Source organism: Rhinopithecus roxellana, chromosome 12 (genome assembly GCF_007565055.1).
Source record: "Rhinopithecus roxellana isolate Shanxi Qingling chromosome 12, ASM756505v1, whole genome shotgun sequence".
NCBI lineage: Eukaryota > Metazoa > Chordata > Mammalia > Primates > Cercopithecidae > Rhinopithecus > Rhinopithecus roxellana.
This window is the reverse complement of record NC_044560.1, coordinates 45,290,155-45,310,200: the sequence shown is the minus strand read 5'-3', so window position 1 is coordinate 45,310,200 and position 20,046 is coordinate 45,290,155. Positions and strand designations below refer to the sequence as shown.

At 41.6% G+C, this 20,046-nt stretch overlaps 1 protein-coding gene across 1 annotated transcript in view; it reads left to right on the top strand.

Annotated features, from left to right (window-relative positions):
- The first annotated feature begins 13,061 nt into the window (after nucleotides 1-13,061).
- Nucleotides 13,062-20,046, top strand: part of PGM1 (phosphoglucomutase 1) — a 65,900-nt gene continuing 58,915 nt past the window's right edge. The window contains exon 1 of the mRNA XM_010370704.2: nucleotides 13,062-13,573. Within this exon, the coding sequence (XP_010369006.1) occupies nucleotides 13,328-13,573 (246 nt within the window). The 5' untranslated portion in view covers nucleotides 13,062-13,327. The remainder of the gene's footprint in view (nucleotides 13,574-20,046) is intronic.

Here is a 20,046-nt window from a genome sequence, read left to right as displayed (position 1 = left end):
TAAATTAACAGGATTTTTAAAAAGTGAAGTAATTATATGACAAAGCAAAAGGAAGTTTTTTGGTTTTTTTTGAGACGGGGTCTCGCTCTGCCGCCCAGGCTGGAATGCAGTGGTGCCATCTCGGCTCACTGCAACCTCTGCCTCCTGGGTTCAAGCAATTCTCCTGCCTCAGCCTCCTGAGTAGCTGGGACTACAGGTATGTGCCACCATGCCCAGCTAATTTTTGTATTCTTGATAGAGACGGGGTTTCACCATGTGGGCCAGGCTGGTCTCGAACTTCTGACCTCAGGTAATCCACCCACCTTAGCCCCCCAAAGTGCTGGGATTGCAGGCGTGAGCCACTGCACCCAGCCATGCAAAAGAAAGTTTAAGGATATAAAGCTCAAAAATTTGGTGCCAGCAAAGGATGGTTTGATAATTTTTGAAAGAGGTTTGACTTAAAAAGTGTCAAGATAACAGGAGAAGCAGCTTCTGCCAACAAAGAAGGATCAGATGAGTTCCCAGATACTATTAAGAAAATCATTGAGGAGGAATGATATCTGCCTGAACAGGTTTTTAATGTAGACTAATGTGCCCTATTCTGGAAAAACATGCCACAGAAGACATTTATTAGTAAGTAAGTAAGTAAGGGAAGCAAGCACCAGGATTTAAGGCAGGAAGGGATAACAAACGCTACCATTTTATGAATGCAGTCACGTTTATGATCAGGATTGCCCTTATCTATAAAGCTGCTAAACTCTCCCCCTGCAATGCCCTACCCTGCCCAGCCTTGAAGGGAAAAGATAACCACCAGCTGCTAGTCTTTTGGTTGTACAACAAGAAGGTCTGGACAACGAGAACCCTTTTTCTACATTGGTTCCATCAATGCTTTGTTGCTGAAGTCAGCAAGTACTTTGCCAGTAAGCAACCACCTTTTAAAGTTCTTTTGATCTTGCACAATGCCCCTGGCCACATGGAATCCCATGATTCAACACTGAAGGTGTCAATGAGGCCTACTTGCCCCCCAAAACAAAGCTCCTAATTCAACCTATAGATTGGGGGTCATGAGGGCCTTTAAGGCTCATTTCACATGGAAGGTACTCTGTGGAAAGGAATGTCAACACTATGGATGAGAACCCCCAATAGAGAGAAACCATGATCTGAAGCTGAGATGGCCTTTTAGAAAAGAAAACTATATAAAAATAAAAGACTAAAAGATCAAAACAACAATAACAAAAGGTCATCGTAAAAGTCTGTAAGGATAACACCATTGATTATGCTACAGAAAAAGCCATGAGAGCCATCAAACCGTTTGGAGAAAACTGTGTCCAGATGTTGTGCATCATTTCACAGAATTTATGACAGAGCCAATCAAAGAAATGAAAGACATGGATATGGCAAAAAAAAAAAAAAAAAAAAAAAGTGGGAGGTGAAAGATTTTAAGATATGAATCTTGGAGAAATTCAAGACACCAGACCAGAGGAGTTAAGACAACAGGAGAGAGTTGAGTGATTCTGAACCAGTGCCAAATGATGAGGAAGAAGACATAGAAGAAGCAGTGCCAGGAAACGAAATGACATGAGACAGTCTGGCATAAGAGTTCTGAGTATTCAAGACCACTTTTGACTTCTTTTGCGATATGGAAACTAAAGCAAACAGTGGAACATGGATTGGTACTCGATAGAAACATTTTTAGAGAAATGAGAAAGCAAAAAAGTCAGACAAAAATTACAGTGTAGCCGGGTGTGGTGGCTCAGGCGTATATCTCAGCACTTTGGGAGGCTGAGGTGGAAGAATTGCTTGAGGACAGGAGTTCGAGATCAGCCTGTGCAACGTAGTAAGACATTGTCTCTACAAAAAATAAAATTAGCTGGGCATGGTGGCACACACCTGTAGTCCTGACTACTCATGAGGTGGAGGCCAGAGGATCACTTGAGCCCAGGAGTTCGAGGCTGCAGTGAGCTATGATTGCACCACTGCAATCCAGCCTGGGCGATGGAGCAAGATCTTGTCTTGAAAAATGAAAAAAATTAGTGTATTTCCATAATTACACCAAGTGTGCCTGCGTCTTCCGTTTCTGCTACTCTTTTTTTGTTTTGTTTTGTTTTGTTTTGTTTTTTGTTTTTTGAGACGGAGTCTCACTCTGTCGCCGGGGCTGGAGTGCAGTGGCCGGATCTCAGCTCACTGCAAGCTCCGCCTCCCGGGTTCACGCCATTCTCCTGCCTCAGCCTCCCGAGTAGCCGGGACTACAGGCCCCCGCCACCTCCCCCGGCTAGTTTTTTGTATTTTTTTTAGTAGAGACGGGGTTTCACAGTGTTAGCCAGGATGGTCTCGATCTCCTGACCTCGTGATCCGCCCGTCTCGGCCTCCCAAAGTGCTGGGATTACAGGCTTGAGCCACCGCGCCCGGCCGTTTCTGCTGCTCTTGAGACAGCGAGACCAACTTATCTTCTTCTACCTCCTATTCAGCATAGAGATAATGAGGATGAAGACCTTTATGATGATCCACTTTCACTTAATGAACAGTAAACATATGTTCTCTTATGATAAGAAATAACATTTTCCTTTTTCTAGCTAACTTTATTGTTTATGTTCCATAAGGCTTCTGGTCAACATAGGCTATTAGTAGTTAAGTTTGGGAGTAGTAGAAAGTTATGGATAGCTTTTCCACTTGGGGGGGGTGGTTGGTATTCATAATCCCCATATTATTTAAGGGTCAACTGTACATTGTTGAGCATTTTTGTGACTGCATAAAATGGATGTTGGTCTGTAGTTTTCTTAATTGGAAATGTCTTTGTCTTGTTTGGGTATCAGAGTAATTCTGGCCTCATAAGATGAATTGGGAATGCTTTCTCGTTTTCTGGAAAAGACTGTGAAATTGGTGTTATTTCTTTAAATGTTTGCTTGAATTTCTCATTAGAAACATCTAGGCATGGAGATTTATTTTGGAAGAGGTTTTTCTTTAATACAAATTCAATTTCTTTAACAGCTACAGGATATTCAGTTTACTTATTCTTGGTTGAGTTTTGGTAGTTTGTGGCATTTGAGGATTTGGTCCGTTTTACCTAAGTTGTCAAATTTATGTACATAGAATTTTTTTAAATTGTCAATGCAGTCTGTAGTGATATCCCTTTTTCATTTCTGATATTAATAAAATGTGTCTTCTCTCTTTGTTAGTCTTGCTGGAGGTTTGTCATTTTTATTGATCTTTTCAAAGAAAAGTTTTATTGATTTTCTTTTTTGTTTTTAATTTTGTTGATTTCTGCTCTTACCTTTATTAATTCCTTCTTTCTGCTTACCCTGGGATTACTTGTTCTTTTCCTAGTTTCTTAAGGTAGAAACTTAGATTATTGATTTAAGATCTTGCTTTTTGATATTAGCTTTAACAATCAGTACCTTTTTGTAGCTTATACTTTGTATATTTTATTAATTTGTGTACATGTCTAGATTTCCCTATTTTAATGTTCTGGAGTACAGGGATCTTATTTTGGTTGGCTAATCTGGGACCTAACTGACTATCCTGTACTATGTGCTTAGTAAAAATTTGATAAGTGGTTTGAATAGGAACAGATGGATGAAAGGAGACTAAGTGAAGGTAATTAATAAAACTATTTCAAAGAAGGCTTCAAAATTAAGAAAAATAACAGAACTTAAGAATCATATCCAGGGAAGTGATATCAAGGGAAAAAAAAAAAAACAGTTCTGTCATGAGGAAAAGTTGCTAATACCAGCCAATTCTAAACTAGTTCTGATAGACTGTGTTCAGAATCTCAAGGTGGCATACAGAACACTCCCAGTACACTGCAGCAATTCTACATAGTGAGTAAACAAAGAACTATGTTTCTTAGACAATTCAAGGAAAAAAACATTTTTGACCTTAGTTTTTCAGATAATTTAAGCAAGATAATAATTTGGAGATATTTACCTCCATGATTTTCTTGATTCCTTCCTTCACTTGATATACTTCACTGTGCTACACCTGATATACATTTCTCTGGTGTTTATTGATTGTATAGCCTTAGGATAGCCTTTTTTTTTTTTTTTTTTTCCTTATTCTGTCTCTTACTGGTCACCTGAAATCATGCTTTAAGCCTCCAGAGGATCAGGCCATAAGTTTCCTGGCTCATACCCTTCCATAAAATTAAAGCATCTGTGTATTAGTCTGTTCTCACGCTGCTATGAAGAAATACCTGAGACTGAATAATTCATAAAGAAAATAGGTTTAATTGACTCACAGTTCTGCATGGCTGGGGAGGCCTCGGGAAACGTACAATCATGGCAGAAGGCACCTTTTCACAGGGCAGCAAGAGAGAGAATGAGTGCCTAGTGAAGGGGGAAGCCCCTTATAAAACCATCAGGTCTTGTGAGAACTCAATCACTATCACAAGAACACCAGCATGGGGTTAACTGCCCCTGTGATTCAATTACCTCCCACCACGTCCCTCCCATGACACCTGGGGATTATGGGAACTATAAGATGAGATTAGGGTGGGGACATAGCCAAGCCATATCAATCTGTATTAGTTTTCTATGAGTGCTATAACAAATTATCACAAACTTGGTGGCTTAAAACAACAGAAATTTATTTTCTCACAGTTCTGGAGGCCAGAAATTCAAAATCAGTATAACTGGGCCAAAATCAAGGTGACGACAGGGCAGTGCTTCCTTGGAAAGTTTTAAAGGAGACTGCATTTTTTGTCTCATCCAGCTTTTGGCTTCTGCCTGCATTCCTTGGCTCGTGACTACATCCCTCCAATCTGCCTCCTTGGCCTTCTCTGCCTCCTTGGCCTTGTCTTCTGCAGTCAAATCTCCCCCTTTCTCTGTCTTCTAAGGACACTTGTGATTGCATTTAGAGCCCTCTTGGAAAATCCAGGATAATCTTCCCATCTCAAAATTCTTAATTATATCTGTAAACACATTTATGCCATATAAGGTAACACGCACAGGTTCTGGGGATTAGGACATGTATAACTTTTAGGGGCCATTATTTAACCTACCACAGCATCTAACAAGGAATCGAGAATACTGATGAAATGGAAAAACGAAGACATTCGTTATCTCTTGAAAAATGTCCTTCACAATCTGTATTTTTAAAAATCTTATCTTTTGCCATTTGAAATATTAATATTTGCATATCAAATATTCATATAAATTAATTCAGACTGATATCCTTTATAGAGGATTCCAAAAATGAATTCTAAGGAAAAAGTCCAATTTATCACATATATCAATCCTTTTCACATATAGCCTCATGAATAACCACTTGACACTGAAACATGAATTCAGAAACTATTATTATTTTGGCACAGGAACAAACTTAATTTCAGAATCACAGCATCCAGATATCTATTAACTTTTATTCAAGTAAAAGTTTTAAACACCTGAATAACTTATGGATACAAATGGACATTAGTTTCATATTGCTTCCATATGTAGGAACTAGTCATTTAAGCAAATTACAAATAGATAGGATTTAATAAACTAAATCCGCAGTCAAGAAGAACCTATGATTCAGACTTCATAAATGAACTAAAATGACATTTGCAATATTGTTCAGCATTAATCTGGGTTCATATGGAATCGTCAATTATTTTCCAGTTACAAATAACTGTATGTTCTTATAGAAGATTATTTACAACTGACTCTATTAGAGCTCTGTTAAATGAGAGACTCTAGTTAGAGACTAGTTTAGGATATCCTAGTCCTAAACTGGAGACACCCTCAATATTCCTCAATATAGATTATTCCATCATTACTTACCAGCACCAGATAGGAAGATGAGGATACACAGATATAAAGCTGTTTTGTTTTTAACAATAACATGATACATGCTTTTATTGTATGCCAAATAGGTGCCTGCTAAGGCTTTGTGTACATGTCATTAATGAATTACTTTTCAATATTTCTTACTTTGATAACTGGTTTCTGTATAAGCCATGTAACTAATAACTGTTAACTGTTAATGCCACTATATCACCCACTTCACCATCCAGTATTTTCATTATAAACTCCATACATCTTTTTTTGTTATAAATTTCACATACATACCATTTATTATTTGTTACAGTCATCAAAGATTGCTATCCTATAGTAAATACATTTCTTTAAATCATTACAATTGGAATGCAAATGATGATTCGTGAATGGTTAAGGTAAAGCTGTCTTTAATGAATACTGTATTTGGAAATGGGATTTGACCAAGTATCATTTATCTAGCCAGAATTTAACCTACCTCCCATTTATACACATTTGTATATGTAGGTGAATAAATAATTCAGTTGTTCCTTGACTGAGATAGAACCTAGCCAAATTCTAGGTAATTTGCTGTAGGAAGGCTTCTAAGTGACATATTAGTAACTTGCACAAGAAGTGGATCTGGGTCAGTTGTGGTGGCTGTCCAAGTGCAGTGGCTCACACCTGTAATCCCAGCACTTTGGGAGGCTGAAGCAGGCATATCATTTGAGGTCAGGAGTTCGAGACCAGCCTGGCCAACATGGCGAAAACCTGTCTCAACTAAAAATACAACGTTTAGCCGGGCTTGGTGGTGTGCACCTGCAGTCCCAGCTACTTGGAATGCTGAGGGATAGAATCACTTGAACCCGGGAGATGGAGGTTGCAGTGAGCCAAGATTGTACCACTGCACTCCAGCCTGGGCAACAGAGCAAGACTCTGTCTCAAAAAAAAAAAAAAAAAAAAAAAAACCTGCAGATTTGCCTTGCCTTTGAATGTAACCTAACAGATTTGAGCTCAGGTCTATGAAGGCTGGATCGCACAAAGAAGAAAGACATCTAACTCTTCTTCCTGCTAGGTAAATGTTCTAAGTAAATTTTCTTTCAAAGTTAGAAGAGCCTAATTTTTTCGTGCTTCCTTTAAATGCTGGAGTTTCTCGGAGTTCAGTATTGGCCTCTTTTTTTTTTTTTTCCTCTATACTATATTATTTTCCATAGGGGATCTCATCCACTCCCATGTCTTCAAATGCCATCTATATGCTAATGGATTATAAATTTGTATCATCTGGCTGGACCTCTTTTTCTAAGCTCTAGACTTCTGTATCTAACACCTTATTCTATACCTCCTCTTTGATGCATGACAGGAACGTCAAACATTATATGTCCAGAACAGAATTCATAGTCATGCCACAGTACCTTCAAACTCAGATAGTCCCTAACTTAGGATGGCTCAATTTACAACTTTTTCATTTCACAATGATGAGAAAACTATTATGTGTTCAACAGGAACCATACTGTACCCATGCAACCATGTTTTTCACTTTCAGTATTCAATAAATTATATGAGATACTCAACACTTCATTATAACATAGAATTTGTGTTAGATGATTCTGCCCAACCATAGGCTAATGTAAGTGTTCTGTGCACACTGAACAAAGGCTAGGCTAAACTATGATGTTCAGTAGGTTAGGTATATCAAACGCATTTTCAACTGATGATATTTTCAATTTATGATGGGTTTATTGGGATGTAATGCCATCCTAAGTCAAGGAGCACTGTATTTCTTATAATATTCCCAATCCCAGGCTGCTAGGAGACACCCCATATTTTCACTTACCCTATACATATCACCATGTCCAGTAGACTCTACTTTCTGCCTTGAGTCTGTTCATTTCAACGACCATCTCCTTGGTACAATCTACCAGTTTTCCACCTGCCAACCTGGTTTCACTTCATCCACTTTTTTCTTTTTACTCATTCACACAGTAGCCAGAGTGATCTCTTAAAAATACTGTTATGATCACAATTTTCCTTTGATTAAAACCCTTTTGGCATGCTACAACAGAGATGAACCTTGAAGATATTATGCTAAGTGAAATAAGCAAGACACAGAAGGATAAATATGATTGCACTTGAGAATAGTAAAATTCATAGAGACAGAAAGAATAGTGGTTTTCAGGGGTAGGAGGGAGGAGGGAATGGGGAGTTATTGTTTCATGGGTACAGAGTTTCAGTTTGTGAAGATGAAAATGTTCTGAAGATGGGTGGTACAATGGTTGCACAACAATGTGAATATACTTAGTGCCACTGAATGTACACTTAAAAATCATTAAAATGGTAAATTTTGTTACACATGTTTTGCCACAATGAAAACAAAATGCTTTTGTTTGTTCATTGCTGTTATGATAAAGATCTCAACACCTGACACCCCCTACAAGGTCCAATATGATCAGACCTACCATTCCACCCCGAAGTTTTTATACTCCAGTTACACTAACTGTCTTTTTTCCAAGTTATTGATGACACTAAATTCCTTCTTACTTTAAACCTCCCTTAATGTTCTTTCTGGAATGAAATGCTCTTCCTCTCTTTTCACCTGGCCAGGTACTATTACTCATTGTTTTATCCCTCAGCTTATACAGCACTTCCTCCAGGATATTGTCCCTGACTCTCTCCAATGATAGATCCTTCTATTTACAGTCTAACAGCACCTATACTTCTTTGTTGCACTTATCACAAGTATGATGTATTATTCAGTATCTGTCTCTTCCAACATATTGCAAGATCTGTGAGACCGGAGACTATTTTGTCTTATTCATCAAACACCTTTCAAAGAGCTGGCATTTAGTACAAGTTCAAAACATATTTATAGAGGCAATGAAGCAATACACAAATGAATGAATACCATCTAAATGGTAAAGAATAATTCATTAACGAAATAATATGAGGGACAGGTATGGTGGCTCATGTTTGTAATCGCAGCACTTTGGGAGGCCAAAGCGGGTGGATCACTTGAGGTCAGGAGTTCCAAACCAGCATGGCCAACATGGCGAAACCCCATCTCTACTAAAAATACAAAAATTAGCTGGGCATGGTGGCATGTGCCTGTAATTCCAACTACTTGGGAGGGTGAGACATGAGAATTGCTTGAACCTGGGAGGCGGAGGTGGAAGTGAGCCAAGATCGTGCCACTGCACTCCAGCCTGGATGATGGAGTGAGACTGTCTTAAAAAAAAAAAAAAAGGATTACCACTTAAAAGGTATTTCAAAGAAAAAACATAATATTTACTTATCATTTAAAAAATAATACAAATTCCCTATAGAAAACCTGGAAAATCCAGATAAAATATAAAGAAACACTGCCCTATCTTGCAACCCAGTGGTAATCGTTGTACATCTTGGTATATTTCCTTCCAGTCCTTTATGAGTTTGTATGTGTGTGTGTGTCTGTGTGTTTTTCTTGAGAAAACACTCCAGTGGGATAATATGTATACAATTTTGTTTCTTCTATTTATGTTGTACCATTTACGTATTACCATATTATAAGTAATTCTGATTTAGAATATCTTTTGATAAATCTTTGACCCACATCTTGGATTTTTATTAGAATTAATAAAAGTAGTTATACTATATGAACATAAAAAATATGAATTAGAAAACAGAAAAAAGGAATAAATACCTTACCATAATCTAACGATACAAGAATGACAACTTACTTTAACAACTTAATGTTTTCAAACTTCATTCTGTTCAGGTGGCAGAGACAGATTTCTATGAGCAGATACAAATCTCAGTTGACAGAGTTAGGTGATTAGGACATAATTTTTTTTCAGAATTCATCTTTATTTCTATTTCACTGAGATAGCCCATCTGGGGCCATGATTAAGTACACTTAACTTACAGAGTGCCAAAGCATTTGGGAAAAACATCTGGCCTTTGATATCAAATGTCTATGCAGGCGTACAATCATCCTGTTTTATTCTTGGTCATTGGTCCACAGAGCCGGTAATTCTCTCATTTCTGTCTGTGTGGGCTCATCAGATCCAGTGGCTTCTTTCCCAATTTCAGTGCCACCCACAGGGGAATAAGACTCCTTCTGTTGCTTTTCATAAATACTACAACTTGGAAATCTCTGCAAGTCAATTTTTGAATGTGAGTAGAACCTGTGAATATGATGATACATTACTCCTATGAACATGTTACAAAGGGAGATTAACCAGGTAGGTCTAATCTAAGAAATGAGGACCTCAATCCTACAACTGCAAGGAAATAGATCCTGCCAGCAATCTGAAGGCGCTGTGTTAAAATCAGATCAAACTTTAAAAATTTTTAAAAGTTTAGTGTGCATACAAAGAATAGTTTACAAACTGGGAGACATCTAACCAAAAGTGGCAAGAAGCCTAGCTCACAGCAGTTACAGTGCAGCTTATAAACACTGAGGAGGAAGTATTTTTATCTTTGTTACATTCTTTTTAAGGTAAGCAGAGCTGTTAAGCTGATTTTGTCTATAGCTGATTGGTTTAATTTCATTCAATCACACTGTCAAGGACATTTTGTGTTTTGTTTATGTCTAGAGCAAGTGTTTCAGGGAAATAAGGATGACTTCAGTTTTGGCTACCTGGCTACGGGTGGTTGGACTTAAAATATCTAAACTGGGGCCTCTATTTTTATTTATCTTTAACACTTGAAAGCGGATTCTTCCCAGAGCCTCCAGATAAGAAGCCAGCTTGGCTCCTGACTTCAAATCAAGGTGTTCTTCCCAGAGTCTCGAGATAAGAACGCACCAAGCTTGGGTGGGTTCTTATCTTGAGGCTCTGGGAAGAATTTAATGAAATTAAACCAACTGGCTATAGACAAATCAGTTTAAACAGGTATGCTTGCCTTAAAAAGAATGTAATGAAGGTCAAAATACTTTCTCTTTGATGTTTATAAGCTGCTATATATCTATGATTACCAGGAGGCAACTGAACCTGACCAAACCTTTTGATCTATGGAATTGGGACTTCTGATCTACAGAATTGTGGCATCATAAATGGGTGTTATTTTCAGCTGTTGAGTTTCTGGTAATTTGTTATACAGCAGTAGAAAAGTACGGGTTGAGTATCCCAAATCCAAAAATCCAAAACCCCAAATGCTCCAAAATCCAAAACTTTTTGAGCGCCAACATGACACTCCAAGGAAGTGCTCATTGGAGCATTCTGAATTTGGGATTTTTGGATTTGGGATGCACAACCGTTGTAATGCAAACATTCCAAAATCCAGAACAATCTAAAATCTGAAACATTTCTGGTACCAAACATTTCGGATAAGGGATACTCAATCTGTAATACAAGGGGATTGCATAAAGGAATGATTATCAGGAGGCAAGGAACATGGGGATCATTTTAGGTCTGTATAAGGGGCCACAGTAACCTTGTCCAGAACAGCAGAACTGCCAGTTAACTCATAGAACCATGAACTATCATAATGAATGGGGGTTGTCTTAAACTACTCAGATTTAGACTGGTTTGTTATGCAGTTAAAGCTAATTGTTACAACTTCTGGGGTGAGAGAAGTATAGATCAATTCCTCCTAAATGAAAAGCCCCATCATATTTCCAAAGATACTGAAGAATATAGAAAGTGCATAAGATCTGAATTTGAGCCCATGACTTTTTATAAGTTATCATTTATTGATGACTTACTTATTAACACTGTGGTAGGAGCTCTATATTCACTATCTAAACCATACAACTCTAAGGTAGGTATTTTGAAGGCTTGGTGAATCTATGCTATATTTTCATTTTGTGGAGTTAGATAACCTTGATTACATTCACCATTCAATCTTCAATTCTCTCTTCTATAAAATGGGCTTGATTATACTATTTAATTCACAAGATTACACTGCTCTGTAAACTCCTGTGCAAATATTAGAACTCATTACTAGCAGTCCAGGGTTCAGTTTTCACATCATATTTGCCACTGAAACTCATCTAGAGTGACTACATCAACACACTGTATCTACATAACATGTACTATATCAGCTTGTATATCAACACTTGGTTTGTGAGAGTCTGCACTCTTAGGGGTCTGTTCTCCTCCCTGCTTGATCAAGACATACCAATTAACCACTAAAAGAATATAATTCACAGGTTAATGACAAGCTCTGGTTTTGGAATTGGGGAAGGACAGCTAATATTTTTGAAGGCCTCTATGTTTCAGGCACCAGGCTAGCTGATTTACTTCTATCAGCTGACTATGATTGAATTTGTTTGGACTGGGTCATTTAGAAACCATTTCAAGTAGTTCTACTGTGAGCATGGGTCACAGTAGAATTCTGTGTATCCATGATTGAGAATTTCTGACATACAAAACCCCATTAAATCTCGCAAAAAATATTCCAAAATAGGCGATATGTTTATTTTACAGTAAGGAAATGGATGCCCACAGACATTACCTTTCCCAAGATCACACATCTTGTAAAGCCAAGTTTTCTGCCACTTTACCAAAATGACAGGTTTCTTGAACAGAGGAGACAATCACTCTCACCAAATTAAGGGAGATACTAAACCAAAAAGCAAGAAAGACTGAAGATTCCTACTTAATAATCAAAGCCCCTTGGTTGACCTTGCTATCCCCCGTGAAACTTTATCAGCCATACCAGTCCTTGTTTGTTGATCTCACTTTATTTCTACTACACGAGTAACTGGCTAATTTTGATAGTATTCATACTTATCCTTACCATATATTTGTTTCTGCACTGGTCAAGTCCTCCTTGTACATTTCCTAGTTGCCAACCTCGTGCCACAGCGGGCAAATCATGGGAACAGTCCTGGTTTTGGAGCCAGACCCACCTGAATTGGCCTCCCGCATGGACTTAGCTGTGTAGCCATGAGACAAGGCATTTTATTCCTTGAATTTCAGTTTTGTAAGCATAAAAAGGGGAAAAATAAAACCCATACTTTAGTAAGGTTTAGAAACACTACACTCAGTAAGTCATAGCTAAGTCACCATCACCAAAGTTAGCCAAGTGTATGGTGCAGCAGGAAACACATGGAAAGCAGTAAGTCACATCAGACCTTTGGAGTCGATTCCTTTACGGAACTCAAATGCTCTCACATTTAGGGAGAAACAGAAGAATTAGGACTCATGAAATCGAGCTGGGGCTGGCACTTCTGTCCCTCCCAACAGGTTTCCAGAAAGCTACTTACACACGATGCACTCGCCAAACCACTGGAAATCATTCTATACTTTTTTCCACCCTGCCTCACGTCCTTGCCCTATGACCGGGTTCCTACCCCAACCTCTGCCCCAACACTTAGGGGAGGAGTTGCGGGCCTCTTTTTACAGTGGATAGGATTCCGAAGGGGAGAGTAAATCAGTAAGGCTCCACCCATGATCTAAGGAGGCCTAGAGAGGGCGCTCCCCTTTCCCCTCCCGCCTGACCTGCCAGGAGGTGGGCTGGCGCGGAGGGAGGGCCCTGTCCCCTGTCCCTTTAAGGAGGAGGGCCACGCGCCGGCCCAGAGTGCGGCATAGCCCCCACCCGCCGCGCCCTCACCCTAGAGCAGCTGCAGCCCCAGCCGCGGCCGCCCCTCCGCCAGCCGAGTCAGCAGCTCTGACCCCCGGCAGCAAGTCGCCACCATGGTGAAGATCGTGACAGTGAAGACCCAGGCGTACCCGGACCAGAAGCCGGGCACGAGCGGGCTGCGGAAGCGGGTGAAGGTGTTCCAGAGCAGCGCCAACTACGCGGAGAACTTCATCCAGAGTATCATCTCCACCGTGGAGCCGGCGCAGCGGCAGGAGGCCACGCTGGTGGTGGGCGGGGACGGACGGTTCTACATGAAGGAGGCCATTCAGCTCATCGCCCGCATCGCCGCCGCCAACGGGGTAAGGGATGCGCGGCCCCGCGCCGCCGTGCCCCCTGGCGCGTGTGAGACGTGCGGCCTGCGGCGCCCTCCCTGGCTCGGGGCCGGCCGCTTCCGCGCGGTCGCACTGGTCTCCACCTTCCGCTCCTCCCCGTCCTCCGCGCTCGCTCGTCTGGCCTGGAGGCCCGACGGAGGTCGCCGGGCTGGGGAAAGCGGCCGTGGGACCCGGCAGAGCTCCTCGCCTGACTCCCAGGGGGCGGGGAGGCACGGGCGCGGAGCCGGGCGTGACCTTGGGAGGCCCGCCCGACCCTCCGTCTCCACCCGCCGCCTTCCCTCTCCCAGTCCCCCGCCCTTCCCAAGGCCTCTGACATTTGCCTTAACCTTGCCACCCGGGAAGATACGGTTACGGCGCAGAGTGCCGTCGCCTTAAGCAGGAAAGGTTAGACAGCCGCCGCCTCGCCCAGAGCCCCCTCACATCCCGCCCGGTCCCCTGCTATTCTCGGCTGGGACTGGCGCTTCCTGCTGGCTCGGAGCCCGACACTGTGGGGCAAGGGTGGCGAGAGCACCCATCCCCCTGGGGCGTCAGGCTGGCAGATCTCAGCAGGCGGTTGCTGAGCTTCTCTTCCCGCCCCCTAGTTTGCCTTGGTTCCGAACTCCTCCCTTTGCGCGGCCTGCTTGCAGGGGTGCAGGCTTTTGAAAAATCTAGTCTTTGCCCGGTGGTGCCCGGGATCTGTTCCACCGACGGGGCTGGAGCTGAATTTTCATTAGAATGGCAACAACATACCCAAAGGCGCCCTTACGCAAACAAGCAGTCGTGGCAGGCCAGGAAATTAACGCAACACCTTGGTTCCGCTCCCGGCCAAGCAACATTAACTGACTTGATTGGGCGGGTCCACTCGGATAGGTGAAATTTCAAAAAAAAGGTTTTTCAGTAAGTCTGATATATGAAAATGTGGGGCCGGGCATGGTGGCTCACTCCTGTAATCCCAGCACTTTGAGAGGCTGAGGCGGGTGGATCTCCTGAGATCAGGAGTTCGAGACCAGCCTGGCCAACATGACGAAACCCCGTTTCTGCTAAAAAACACAAAACTTAGCCGGACGTGGTGACGGACGCCTGACATCACGCCACTGCACTCTAGCCTGGGCGACAGAGTGAGACTCTATCTCAAAAAAAAGAAAGAAAGAAAGAGAATGTGGATTGATAAGTTGGGGCTATTCACTTACTTTTGTAAAACATTTCTAGGGAGTCCGAGGACCAAGTTTTCTTTCTGTATTTTAAGTGAGATTTGACTTATGCCCAATTCTTCTGGAACGCATCCCCTGAAATGGATACTTCTATTCATTTTAATAGTACTTTGTTTATCTTATATTACTGACATTGAGTACTGTCTGCCAAGCGCCATGGTAAGCACTTCATTTCTGGGTCTCATTTATGCTCCTGCAGCCCTATAAGGTAGATGCTATTGTGGGTATCTTCAAGTTGCCAACGAGAACACTGAAGCTTAGGTAGGTTAAATAATTTACAAAAACTATAATGGCAGCACTAAGAGTCCAATATAGATCTGCCAATCCCAAGAACTTCAACATCTCCTGAGAATGAAGGGACCCTTGATCTCAAAGATCTGTTTTCCAGGCTCCAAAATCTAAACTGGGCGCTATCTACATCTGCCTCCCCGGGCCAAACATTTATAAGCATCAGTGAGGGAAGATTGCCTGAATTTGTTTACTTTGTGCTCCTGAATTTTCAGACAAGCACAAATTCCCATGAAAGAAGAACAAACAGTACCTGTATCCCAGTAGATCCCTTCATCTCCCCGTTACCACTTGTGCTGAATTTGCGTTTCATTCATTCATTCATTCATTCATTCATTCATTCATTCATTCATTCAACAGATCCTGCTGAATACCATGTTCAGAGAAATGTGTGGACTAAAAGGATGATGCAGACACAAGATTTGCCCTTAAGGAGCTAACAGCAGAGTGGAGATTTTAGGTGTCCAGATGGAAATTTGTCCATTTGGGAGTAGTGTGGGGTGGGAAGGAAAGGATTAGTTAAGACTAAAAAAAAGTTCTTAAAATTTCATCACCCTTTAGCCATTGCCCTATTGCTCTTCTCTCAGCCAACCTTTGTAAAAGCTTTCTGCATTCCTATTTCTCATTCTCACCTCTAGCTTACTCGCCATTTCACTGCAATCTGGCTTCTGCCCCCTTCACTACTCCAGTAGAATTGCTCTTGCCAAAGTTACTAGTGACTTGCCAGTTGCTAAATCCGTGGAATACACTCTCGGTCTTATCTTCTTTGGCCTTTCTGCTACATTTGGCACTGCTGATTTTGTACTCTTAAAGTTCTTCCTCCCTTGGCCTTGCTTACTCTCCTGATTCTGCTCACACTTTTTGGAAGTTCCTTCATGGGCTGCACATTGACTCTTCCCTAGGTTTCCCCTTCCTTCCTTCCTTCCTTCCTTCCTTCCTTCCTTCCTTCCTTCCTTCCTTCCTTCCTTCCTTCCTTTCCTTTCCTTTCCTTTCCTTTTCTTTCTTTCTTTCCTTCCTTTCTTTCCTTTCTTTCTTTCCTTTCTTTCCTTTCTTTCTTTCGAGACGGAGTCTTACTCTGTTGCCTAGGCTGGAGTGCAGTGGCGCTATCAGGTCACTGCAACCTCCGCCTCCCCGGGTTCAAGCAATTCTCCTGCCTCAGCCTCCTTCATAGCTGGGATTATAGGCGTGCACCACCATGCCTGGCTAATTTTTGTATTTTTAGTGGAGATGGGGTTTCACCATCATGTCCAGGCTCATCTTGAACTCCTGATTCACCCTGCTCGGCCTCCCAAAGTGCTGGGATTACAGGCGTGAGCCACTGCGCCTGGCCTATTCCCTAGGTTTCTATGCCTAGCTTGTTCTCTGATTTTGTTCACTCTCTCTACTCACCCGGGATTTTAATATGCTACTCTTTCTCTTGTGATGTGGTTCAGTCCAGATAGCGTCTTCAGAAAGCTTTCTTGACACCCCATCCCTACCACTCTTCTCCACCTATTAAGTGCTCCTTTCCCATAGATAATTCTAGAATAGATATATTAAATTCTAGTGAAATTATCTGTTTACATGTCACAGCCTCCCACTAGAGAGTAAGCTTCTTTAAGACAGACCTGTTTTACCTGTATCTGCAATGCCTAGGACTATGTAGCATTCAATGAATTCTTGTTTATTTGCTCTGAACTGTGGGTCACTTTTGTATTCTAGCACTTGATTTAAAGCCAGTATATAGTTGGTGACCAATAAATTTATTCACATCAAACATTTATTATGTGTTTGCTTTGTATCAGACATTATACTTGAGGTATAAAATATTTTTGCCCTTGGGAAAGACATAGTCTGGGAGGGATGGTAGATAGGAGTCAACAGACAGCACAGTATGTCAGGTGTTGTGATGGAGGGATGTGCGGGTGTTTTTAACGTCAATGACTGTACTTGGGAAGGAAAGATGAAGGGAGGGAGGCTCCATAGAGGAGTGGTAGCTGAATTGAGTCTTAAAGAATGAGTTGGAGTTCCTAAAGAGGGTTTGTCGGGTAGGAGGAATTCTCAGCAGAATGAATACAAATTGAGGGAGTTTAGATTAGAAACAAATACAAATTTCTAATCTTTTTTTGTTTCATCCGCAAAGATTGGAATAATACATACCCGGAGAGCCTATTGTGAGGATTAGATGAAACAACATATTTACAAGTACCTCACTTGGAAACTGTTCGAATGACAGGTGTGTTGTCAATGTTTTGCTGGTATTAGGACACTAATCCAGCCTGATGCAGGTATTAGCCACCCAGATGGTCTCCCACCTTCCTCTAATCCTCAACAGCCCCAACCAATATAGAGGGGGTTCCATCTTAGTCAGAACCCAATTGGGTACAAATGACAAAAACCTTACTTAGATTACTCCAAGTGAAAAAGGAATTTATTGGCCCATGTTACTGAAAAGTCTAAGAGAATCCCAACAAATTCTGTAGTTGAAACTATTCCTGGTCTCTAAAAATCACTTTTGGGTCTAATCATCTGCAAATGACCAGCATTAGAAATTGAGGAGAGTTTAAGCTCACAAGTAAATGAGCATATTTTGAAGGATGATTTATCACCACCCTAAGCAAAATAAAATAAATGCCTTCGTGGGAGCTTGTGAGTAAGTAAGGTATTTGTTGTTGCTGTTGTTGTTGTCAAGTTACAGGGATTCTTCTGTCAGCGACTCCTTTGCTACTCATTTGTGGAAACTATGGAGCCCCTCCTCAGAATATATATATTTTAAAATTTGAGACATGGTCTTTCTCTGTTGCCCAGACTGCAGCGCAGTGGCACGATCATGGCTTACTGCAGCCTCAATCTCCCCAGGTTCAGTTGATTCTCCCATCTCAGCCTCCCAAGTAGCTGGGGTCCACAGGTGCATGCCACCACGCCTGGCTAATTGTTTTATATTTTTTGTAGAGAGGGAGTTTCACCAAGTTGCCCAGGCTGGTCTCGAACTCGTGGACTCAAGTGATCTGCCTGCCTTGGCCTTGCCTCCCAAAGCGCTGCGATTACAAGTGTGAGCCTCCGTGCCCGGGCAGAGTAATTTTATTTTTAAGTGAATAAAATACCAAGCATTACAAAGGAAGCAAAATTATATTGAAGTATAATCAAAACATTAAAAAACCAGATTTGTCATATATCAAGATACATGCTTCTTTCTGATAGATAGCAAGATTCGTGGAGGATCTAATACTGCCTTACTTCAGAGTAGTGGTGAGTATAAATGATGTTTTGAGACATCTGCAATCTCAGTATTTTGAGATAACTATAATAGGATATGAAAATATAATTTTTATTGGTGAGAAATTCCCAGGTAGTAGTAGTAATAGTAGCAGTAGTAGTACTAATACTGTGGTTTGCTTCCTACATTTATAATAAAAGGAAGTGTTAAATTTCAGTTAGATGTTAGTGAAAATAAAGATTGTTTTGTTTATTTTGTCATTCATATTCATGGACCCCATTGAATTCTACCCAGGACCTCTTGAGGTAGGGAGAGGGGATGTAAGCATCCCAAGTTAAGAACCCCCACACTAAACAATGATCCTTTTTTAGTGTCAGGTGATGCCTGCACCAAAATGGGCCTCAAACACATGACCCAGAGGTTGAGGGTCTCATGTTCTCAGAGCAAACTAGTGGGACTTTGCAAACTTCGCCTTATAGTGGAAGAACTCCACTGTCTCCCACTTGAAGTAAACCACCCTTTTCTGAATTTTCATGGGGTCCATCTGCAAACACTGCTGAAGGAACATGTTTCTGGCTATAGGAGTTCCATTTCCTCAGAAGAAGGTAAAAGAACTCTGAGCAGGAAGGGGAAGGTTTTGGGACTCTTGGGTAGTTGGAGTTAGGTGGAGGCACCTTGCTACCTTTACTTTAAACCTTATATCCCTGGGGCAGGTATGACTTGGCAGAGAAACACCTTCAAGTCACTTTTTTTTGTTTTGTTTTGTTTTGTTTGGTTTTGTTTTTGAGATAGTGTCTTGCTCTGTTGCCCTAGGCTGGAGTGTAGTTTCAGGATCTTGGCTCACTGTAACCTCTGCCTCCTGGGTTCAAGTGATTCTTCTGCCTCAGCCTCCCGAGTAACTGGGACTACAGGCGCATGTCACCATACCCAGCTAATTTTTGTATTTTTATTAGAGACGGGGTTTCACTGTGTTGGCCAGGATGGTCTGGATCTCTTGACCTTGTCATCCGCCCGCCTCAGCCTCACAAAAGTGCTGGGATTACAGGCGTGAGCCACCACACCCAGGCCAAGTTACTTTTTAATATGCTGTAACCACCCCCCACCTTTTCAAACAAACAAACAAAACAAAAAACAATTTTTAAATTATGGTGGGGCCAGGCACAGTGGCTTACTGCACTTGAGTGGGTCACTTGAGCCCAGGAGTTCCAAACCAGTTTGGACAATATGGTGAAACCCCTTCTCTACAAAAAATAAAAAACTTAGCCTGGCGTGGCCGCGGGCGCCTGTGGTCCCAGCTACTTGAGAGACTAAGGTAGGAGGATCATGTTCAGCCTGCGAGGTCGAGGCTGCAGTGAGCTGTGATTGCACCACTGCACTCCAGCCTGGGGGATGGCAAGACCTTGTCTCAAAAATAAATAAATAAATATAAAATGAATTATGGTGGGCTTTGAACAATTGTTCTCCCCTTGTTTACACTTTCTGATTTTGAATCAGCACTGAATGCCAAGATGGATAACCTATTGTCCTTTCCATCCAGGAGCATAACAATCTTTTGGGGGAGATAAGACAGAAGAAACGGCCGGGCGCGGTGGCTCAAGCCTGTAATCCCCGCACTTTGGGAGGCCGAGACGGGCGGATCACGAGGTCAGGAGATCGAGACCATCCTGGCTAACACAGTGAAACCCCGGCTCTACTAAAAAATACAAAAAACTAGCCGGACGAGGTGGCGGGTGCCTGTAGTCCCAGCTACTCGGGAGGCTGAGGCA